The sequence below is a fragment of the Mixophyes fleayi genome, chromosome 3, assembly GCF_038048845.1.
Source record: "Mixophyes fleayi isolate aMixFle1 chromosome 3, aMixFle1.hap1, whole genome shotgun sequence".
NCBI classification, from domain to species: domain Eukaryota; kingdom Metazoa; phylum Chordata; class Amphibia; order Anura; family Limnodynastidae; genus Mixophyes; species Mixophyes fleayi.
The window spans coordinates 130066085-130075735 of NC_134404.1; the positions used below are offsets into that span (position 1 = coordinate 130066085).

The 9651-nt window shown below is 40.0% G+C and overlaps 1 protein-coding gene across 1 annotated transcript in view; it reads left to right on the plus strand.

Annotated features, from left to right (window-relative positions):
* LOC142144008 (mucin-4-like) overlaps positions 1-9375 on the plus strand; it is a 28981-nt gene extending 19606 nt beyond the window's left edge. The window contains exons 4-7 of the mRNA XM_075202345.1: positions 2229-2423; positions 4712-4755; positions 4893-4990; positions 9069-9375. Coding sequence (XP_075058446.1) covers positions 2229-2423; positions 4712-4755; positions 4893-4990; positions 9069-9113 — 382 coding nt within the window. The 3' untranslated portion in view covers positions 9114-9375. The remainder of the gene's footprint in view (positions 1-2228; positions 2424-4711; positions 4756-4892; positions 4991-9068) is intronic.
* Positions 9376-9651: the final 276 nt, after the last annotated feature.

A 9651-nucleotide genomic window follows, 5' to 3' on the forward strand; every position in this document is an offset into this window, starting at 1 on the left:
CCCTCCCCTTTCTTTACTTACCATACTTGGCCTTCTACCTTCTATCTTTTCTTGTGTTTTCTTACCAATCCTGCAGCGCCCGGGACCTAGTATCCTCCTCCCTCCTCACTTCTCACTGAATGTCGGGCGTGATGCTGGGTCCCGGGTGCCGCTGGCTCCCGGGTGCCACCGGATTGGTAAGTATTTGTTTTTATTTTCCTGGCACCCCTGTGACAGCGCCATGGCACCCCTGGGAGCCGTGGCGCACACTTTGGAAACCGCCGGGTTACGTGATTACATACTTTACGTTATTCTTCTTTCTACTTTTTCTCTGCATAATGTCCACAAATTAAGACAGATTTTTCTTGATTATGGTATCTCCCCCTGCCAACAAAAAGAAAACATTATTCTAACCAAAACTGTGTGAAAAATGGTTTGGTTTCTTGTGGTGTAAATTTTGCACAAGCCCCATGCTAACGAACTGGTTAAGGCCTTTACATGAAGTTTAGTAATTCAGTCCAGGTTACCGAAGTTAGGAAATACGTGAACTGGAGTCAGTGTGTTGAAAAAAAAATATTCTGACATAATGCAGTGAAAATGGCAAAAAAATTATTGAATTTAGTGATTGATCTGAAAAGGAAAGATGGTGGAGTGGGCTTCTCTGGGCGGATCATGCTGAATTTGTGTTGATAGGGTGTGGGGCCTATTTTGTTCCAATTTTGAATGTCTAAATGTTGGGAGGTATGATATAGCATTAGTCATGGTGTGCGTGTAAAGTGTTTGTGTGCTATTAGTATTTCCTTTAATATGGTGGGCTGAGCTTGCTTACACTATTTGTGTCATCACAACACGTCCCCACCCACTTTAAATGCTGGCAAACATATTTCCAAGAGAGTTGTCTGCTCTTCAGTTCTGATAAGTTCCTGAAATTTTTATTTGTATATTTGTGAATATTATAAGTCGCTCTTTTATATAAACTAGTATTTTAGGTTTACTTTAAGTTAAAGTTTTTGCTATGCCATTTTAGCACTTCTATTTGAAATTTCATAATGTTATCTACATCACACTTTTAACTATTATGTATTCTTTTCCAAAATGCTCATCAATAAATTAACAAACTCTACATTCAGCACTATTAGCATTTACCAACGAAGAAAAAAGCAATTTGCACACAAGTCTTTAAAAAAACATTATTTCATTTCCTACTTTTTTTTAATGTTATGGTCACCACTTAATTACAGGAGGTTTATAGGTTGAAAAACTACAAATATTAACGTGATTATACTTCCTTTGTTTGATCTTAATGAATAGGTTTTTAAAATCAATTGCAGCACTACAAAATATATTTTTTCCACATTATCGTATTGTTTTGTGATTTGTGTCTTGTAGTTATAAAACACTATTTTTAGCCACCTACTCTCTGATAAAGTATATTGTTAAGTTCTAGAATGTAGTGTACTTGTTTAATACCTTTAAAAAAAACCTGTCCTTCTCTGGTGTTTGCCGTTTTCAATTAGTAAACATGAGCCCCAGCTTAGGCTCAGTGGGGGCAGAACAATCTTTTTAGGATATCCAGAGTCCTTCCCCATCCCCCATGCCATTGGAATATTGTATAAATGTCTAGTAGTTGAATAGTCACAAAAACCTTTGTTCAATACACAATTGGAAAAATAAATAGTTTATAAAATTAGAGGTAAACAGGTAAGGTGACATGGTGTTGCCCACGCCCCCCCTCTACCTGGAATCTGAGGGACACAACAAGGCACCAGTACACGATTGGGGGCCATATAAATAAGCCGCTTCCCAACCGACCAGCATGGACAGCTATGCATACCTCTTGAGTACCCTTTTTATTAGGGGGACCCATCACTGGGTTATATATTTTACATTAAATTTAAACAGATTGGATGTACTCAAGGATGGATGATGCAGCACTGTAGTGGTGATGATGGTAGGCACTAAATAGTGCCTTGGCGGGCCTTTCAATCTCCACCACTTGTAGCTCATTTACGAATAGATTATTATGCGCAACTATCCTCATCTGATCCTGATTCACAAAATATTACAACAAATACAGCTACATTCAACCATTCGCAAATAAATAAATGTGAAATCTTATGGATATGTCATATTCTTAAGAAAAAGTATATTTTATTTTACTGACTGTTATATTCTATATAAGAAACTATGTAACTATATGGGTAACCATTATTATAACTTTTACACTTTCTGCGTTTATCCTATTTCAGATGTCAGCCCTTCGCTGTATATACCACATCTGGACCTCAATGTGAGAACCTATCCTTGAACCTAAATGCTTTCTTTGGGATATTATTTGGTACTTTGGCAATCCTCCTCCTGCTCCTCTTGGGAATCTGGTTGGGAATCCGCTGCTATCGCCAGAGGATTGATGACGATGATGATGATGATGATGATACAGATGAGTGAGTGACATCTATATTAGTGTCTGCTCTGCATTTTCATTCTATAATGTGTATAATTATAACATAGGGTGCAGCATATCCTGTATTACTACAAAGGAAGAGCAATATCGCTACAGTATGCAGACAATTGCATAACTTACAGTTTACCAAACTCAACTCCTGAATAGTACCACAGAGAAAATTGCGCAATCACAGACAAGCATATGACTATCAGTGCAAAGTAATAAAATATATCAGTACAGCATTGACAATTGTATAACAATGGGGATATGTTCTGGACCCACAGTAGGCTATATATATAAATCATACACCACACACCTTTATTAAAAGAATAATCAATTCTTAATAATCAATACTCAATTAACAATTAAGATCAACCAATTAGCAAGTTCATAGAAACATTCAAAATCCCTAATTAAACTACTATTGTTTTTTCCATAGCACTAATCATACTTTATTGCACAGTCACAAAGCAATCCTATTAACAAATAATGCAGACAATTAGGAAGCAGTCTACCTGTATCCTTAGCATAGAAAAGAATCTCCCCAGATAATAATTTAATTAAATAATAATAATAATAATCATTTAAGAGGAACACCTGTGCCTACCTAATGGTAATGGTTATACTGAAAGACAGGTCATAAATGTTGATAAATATACTGTCCAGAAGAGGGCCTGGGTATCGGATAAAACCTTCCCACATTGCAGGGAGTTGTGAGGGCCAATGATAAGGAAATCATCCAGGTCGTGAGCCACTTGTGGATGACCTATGCCCGCTTCTATGCACCATTGTAAAAATATTCAATATACGTCCACGATATGCACGATATGTACGTGCATAATGATAGCAAGCGATTCCGATTGAAGAACTGACCGGCACTGCATCCTGACGGCATTGCGATGTCTGTGAGCACAAATTTAAAGCGGCAATGTGGGGACCCTCATGGTTTAAACACTGAACCCCACATTGCCACTTTAAATTTGTATTGACAGACATCGCAATGATGTCAGGTTGCAGTGCCGAACAGTTCTTCTATCGGAATGGCTTGCTGCCATTATGGTGCTTTCTTCGATGATCTCCAGCGTCGTGTTGAAGGTAAGTCTCATTATTTTCAATTCGGTTTTTCATTATTTTGTGTTTTTTTGTAGGGATTGTCCATGTCGGAATTGTGGCAATTGAAAAAACGATTACCACCTCATAATAGAATACTGTTAGATCGCAGGATTGTCTTATAAATGTGTTCTCTTTCGACCTTTTGTCAAATTAGTCTTAACAAACTTAAATGCACATCTGAATGGGACAGTCATACTCGTGTGTCATTAGATGGTGCTAAAAAAATGTGTAGTTTCTTGCTTACCAAGTTACATTGCAACCTTATGGTCAGCAATAAATAGTCACTGGTAATCTCAGTCACAAGTCCAGTGAGTGTTATCTTTAAACAGTTGTCCAACATTTTATAGAGAACTCTAATTGCAAGTACTATATATTCATATAGAATTTGTCCAACTTGTACTTGTAAGCCACCCCTCTATCTCTATTATGACCCATTCTTATTATCATATGACTCCTATTATGGTGGCTAATATAATATGCAGATCCCTATTGTAATAGTCTGTTACAGTGCAGACTTCCATTTCAATTGTTAGAATATGGTGCAAATCCAAATTCTGGTGCTTAATATGTAATGCAGATTCATTTTTGGGGAGTCACTGGGGGGTGATCATTTACATCTAGTCTGCAGCCTAGGTTCCCTAAGATGTTAAGATGTTCAGATCCCTAGGCAGTTGCCTTTCCTGGTCTGCTTATATGTCTAATTTGCACCAACAGCTAATCATCACAATGTTCATTTAAATAGCTACAGGCACCAGACAGAGATGGAGGAGAAATATTTTGTAGTTATTTTTCTATTCAATGGTATGTGTGTGAAAATTTTCATAGCAAGTTAGGTTTTCTCTTCGTTCTATTATTCATCGGCATGACATTATATATGGCATAATATTATTATTATTATTATTATTATTATTATTATTATTATTATTATCATCAGAGATTTGTAAGGTTCCACAGTGCTTCGCAGCTCCGGACAGTTGGGACAACAACACATACATAAAACATACCCTTATTGTACACTTTAAAGCATTTTATGTTTGCTGTATCTTTCCTGCTCTTTTCCAATATGTTTTTTTTACTCTCCTCTCCCAATTTAAACCATTACTCTAGAAATTACATTCTTTATCTGTTCTTCTTATTCTCTAATAACAATATGCATTGTAACCCTCTGTTCAGGTCGTACCAATCTCGGTTTGACTGGAAATCATCCCTATTTCCATGTGAGTACAATTCTTTTCTTTTTTTTACTATATGATTTTTTTTTAAGTTGTTACAGTGTATTTTCAAATATATTTATTCTAAGAATGACTGTTTTAATAATATTGATAACTAAATTTTTCTATTTCTACATTTGTAGCTTTTGAAAGGCTGGGAGAAATTTTAAATCCAGACACAAAAGTGAAAGATTCTGTCAACTGGAAACCGCAACTGGAGACAGTTAACAGTTCCATAGAGGTATATATTACTATATGATTACTGACATTTTAGTACAAATATCTCCAGTTCAGTTGTGTGTTACCAAATATACAATACAAGTTGCTTCACGTATGTATTGGAATTTAACATTAGCATATATCATACTTGCCAACTCCCGAAAACAGAGTGGGCGTGACTGGAGGGCGGGAGGGGGCGGGGCGAGGCCAATCCCGTCATTTTGGCCCCACATTGCGGGGGCGGGGCCAAAATGACGCGATTGGCCTCGCCGCCTCCCGCCCTCCAAAATGGCGTGATTCATAGAGAATCGCGTCATTTGACGAGATTCTCGGTGATATCCAGGATCCGGGAGAAATGCCAGCTCGCCCGGGAGACTAACACGAATTTCGGGAGTCTCCCGGACTTTCCGGGAGAGTTGGCAAGTATGGCATATATTTATGTATGTATTGATGGCTTAAGCATGCAACATGCTCATTTTAGACAAAAAGGCAAAACACGGCACCACAAGGCAATTTAGGCACACAACATTCACATACAGATTATATCAACATACACAGACAGGGCTGCCAAGAGGAATTCATGGGGCCCCCCTTATATTCGAGTATGCTAAAAAAAAATTGCGTACGGTGGCGCAAAACTATTTGGAGGTGTGATCATGCATTTGGGGGTGTGGCAAATGTGCCATTGGGGCGTGGCTAACATTTTGCCGTAGCGTCACATATTTCCAAGCACTCCTGACTTTCAGGACATCTAGCATCACAGTGTAGTATAGAAAGAATGCAGTGTGTACACAAAGAGTTCAGTCTTGGCCTGCACCTTACATTGGGCAGAATACTCGCCAAAAATTGCCATTGTCCCTACTAGAATCACAACATTTCACATACTGTCCTGCTCTCTCCTATCTGTTCTTCTCACTTTCACCACCTGTGGCTGCAGGTTTCTTTAGTTGCGGCTTTTCTGGATCCTGGAATGCTGGGGGCCCTATTTGGAAAAAATGGCTAAATTTAGATAATTCAAAACAACCCTGTCTCACGGGCACTAGGAGTCTTTACCCAGGTATCACCAGATGATAGACTTACAGGGTGATCACGGAACAGGAGACAGCAGGTGATAAGAGAATGCTCGAGGAAAGTCTATGACTAGCAGCACTGGTAATAGGTAGATTACTGTACACAAAGAACTGGATGGACAAGGAAACGTGAGGGTAGTCAGTGGTCTGCGTATAGCAAGTTGTACCACTGCTATAGTGAGGAGGAATGTCCAGGAGTAATGAGGAGGTGATGAGAGTCAGCGGTCTGCGTATAGCAAGTTGTACCGCTGTCTGGGTGAAGGAATGGAATCCAGGTGAAGGTATCCGGGGAGTCAGTGGTCTGCGTTAGCAAGTTGTACCACTGCTATGTGAAAGGATACTGGAAACTGGTGACTCAGAAAACAGGGAACAGTGGTCTGCCTCTAGCAAGTTGTACCACTGAAATATATAAGTGAGGAGGAGCACGGGGAGATAAATGAAATGCAGAGTATACACGGGCACACTGAACTTGATCCCACGATGATATGCACACAATAATAATAACTGAGCAGCACTGCACAAATATACAAAGTCACTAGAACTATCCAGGCTAAAAGGTAACACAGTCAAATGATAGCAATAGTCCCAGTGGATAGGAAACTCCGGAGGAGAACAACTCAGTCCAGCTAGATATGCAATACACCAGCACAGTCAATGAGAAGTATGCATACCGTGGTTCAGGAGAGCAGGCTGTCAGAGAAAGGTGCAGGGATACCGGAACGGCTGGAGGCCGGCAGGATGCGAAGTCCCAGCAGGGTGGAAGCGGTAACCAAGTAGGTGCAGCGCACGGTAAGTAGACCAGCAAGGATGTAAACAATACTCAGGAAGCAGTAGTATATAGAACTGGACACCTAGAGAACACGGGAGAGTTGAGGCGGTCTAGCTGAGATGAAAGCAGCGGAGCGTTGATCCGATGCAGACAGGCGAGTTGACACAAGCAGGAACGCTGTAGAAGCACGGAGACAGCGGATCGGCTGGCTGCAGACACGATGAGTACTGGAGGGTTGCGATGAGCAGGACACTGCAGATACACGGAGGCAGCGGATAGGAATCAGCTGGTGCAGTCACGATGAAACACGGGAGAGTTGAAGTGGTTTCAAGACTGTAGAAGCACGTAGGCAGAGGATAGGAATCAGCTGGTGCAGTCACGATGAAACACAGGAGAGTTGAAGTGGTTTGGAAACTGTAGAAGCACGGAGGCAGCGCATAGGAATCAGCTGGTGCAGTCACGATGAAACACGGGAGAGTTGAAGTGGTTTGAAGACTGTAGAAGCACGGAGGCAGCGGATAGGAATCAGCTGGTGCAGTCACGATGAAACACAGGAGAGTTGAAGTGGTTTGGAAACTGTAGAAGCACGGAGGCAGCGGATAGGAATCAGCTGGTGCAGTCACGATGAAACACAGGAGAGTTGAAGTGGTCTGGAAACCACAAACGAACAACAGGAATCAGCAGGAGCTGAATACACGAGGAAACACAGGAACACCTTCAGAGGCTCATGGGGAATGAGACTCCAAGATCAGGCAACGAGGTATTGACCACAGGTGCTTTAAATAGGGAGTGTTGCCTGATCAGCCAATTAACTAAAAGGAACATGTACTGAAGGGTTGAAAGGGCTGCACATGCGCAGACCCTCAGGGTGGTGGACGGCCACGGTTCCTAAACACACGAGAAGTAGCACTCACAGTCCGGTGAGTGACACCCTGGCGTTAAATCAATACCACCCACGATTAATAATTAGACCTTTCTCCAGCTCCAACATTACAATATTGTGCCCCTTCATCATTGCCATGCCTTATGATCACACTGCGCTGTCCATGCTGCTTTTGCCCCTTCACCTGGCTCCCCTTCATCACACTATAATATGCTGCTCCCCCCCCCTTTTTCAATCCCACTGTACCATGCCTCCCACCCCCGTTTTTTAACCCCACTGTGCCATGATGCCCCAGTTTTTAACCCCACTGTGCCATGCTGCCCCCCTGCTTTTAACCCCACACTGACATGCTCTTCCCTTTTTTTAACCCCACTGTGCCATGCTGCCCCATTTTTTAACCCCTCTGTGCCTGCCCCACCTTCGTTTTTAACCCCTTTGTGCCATGCCTCCCAGTTTTTTAACCCCTCTGTGCCATCCCCCCCTCATTTTTTAACCTTTCTGTGCCACGCTTCCCCCCTTTTTCCTCCCTACTTACCTTTTCCTTTTCTTCTCTCTTGGTCCTCTCTGCTTCATTCAGACTGAATGCCAGGCGTGACATGATGACATGATGACGTCATGACCGGCATTCAGTCTGAATGGAGCAGAGAGGAGGGACGGCGGCGCTGTGATAACGTGAGTATGTTTATTTTTTTTAACTACCCTGCTCCCCCCACCAACGACCGAGCCCCCCCCCCGCCGCAAAAAAGAAAAAAAAGGAAAAAAAAATTGTCGCGCGAGGGCCCCTGGCATGCCCGGGCCCGAGAAATTAGTACCCGCTCCCCCCCCCCCTTCTTGGCGGCCCTGTACACAGATTATAAAGAATGCGTTAAGGTATTGCATTATGTGCTGTGTCCTGTTGTTTTTCTCATCTAAATTTGCTTCACATGTAGATAAGTTGAATTTCACTTGATCTTTGTATTGACAGTTTAGCTGTACTATATTCATGTTTTATTAACAATTTAGTCATATGTTGTATTTGTAGATATATTGACAGTTTAGCAGCTTGTTGCTGTAAATTGTTCACAGAAGGACTCAATATTTTCGTTAAACATTTCTTAGTACATCTTGTCATATTATGGAAACATTTTACTATATAGAAATCTATTAGTTTTATATCAAAACAGATGTAAAAAATTTAGCTTCCAATCTTATCATCTTGCAAAATCATAAGCCTAATACTTTTTCATTATAGATATTCCGTATTGTCAATATAATTTGTCTTTTATAGCATTATCTACTTTAATGTATACATGTATATATTTTATTTTTTGTATCATCTATTTTAATATAATATTCCTTTTCACCTGTATAAGAAATGTTTTCTTTTTCTTTGTTGTAGATAAAGATAAAACGACCGGAAATTAAAAGTGACTTGAATGAGTAGCAATAGAAAATCGAAACTATGTTAATATGTGCCTATAGGCCTCCGCCTTCTACTGATGGAAATATTTACATGCTAGCCAGTGCAAGGCAGTGTCAAATCAGACCTGCTAGTGCTAAAGAAGTCATATAGCTGCACCATGATTATGGGTAGTGATTTAACATTTACCCACACCTGTTAATTTATGGGAAAAGATAAATGTAATGCAGTGCAATAAAATAATATTATATAATGCATCTTTCAGAAACTTGAATATATCCAACAAAGCGGGGACTGATCAATTGTACAGTGCACTGTTTTGTTTTTTTTGTCTACTATTAACAATGAATAATAGAATTTTGTTTTGATTTTGTAAATGCTATATTTTTATATTTTAAAAATGAATTCATTTACCCATTTAATAATGTACTGCATATATATAATGCATAAAAACTGTAAAATGTGACATTGTGATTATAACATGAAAAAAACATGAACATTTAATAAATAAAATGCATGCATTTTAATTAAAATTTTGGCTGTTATTTGAAGCAAGAAAGAA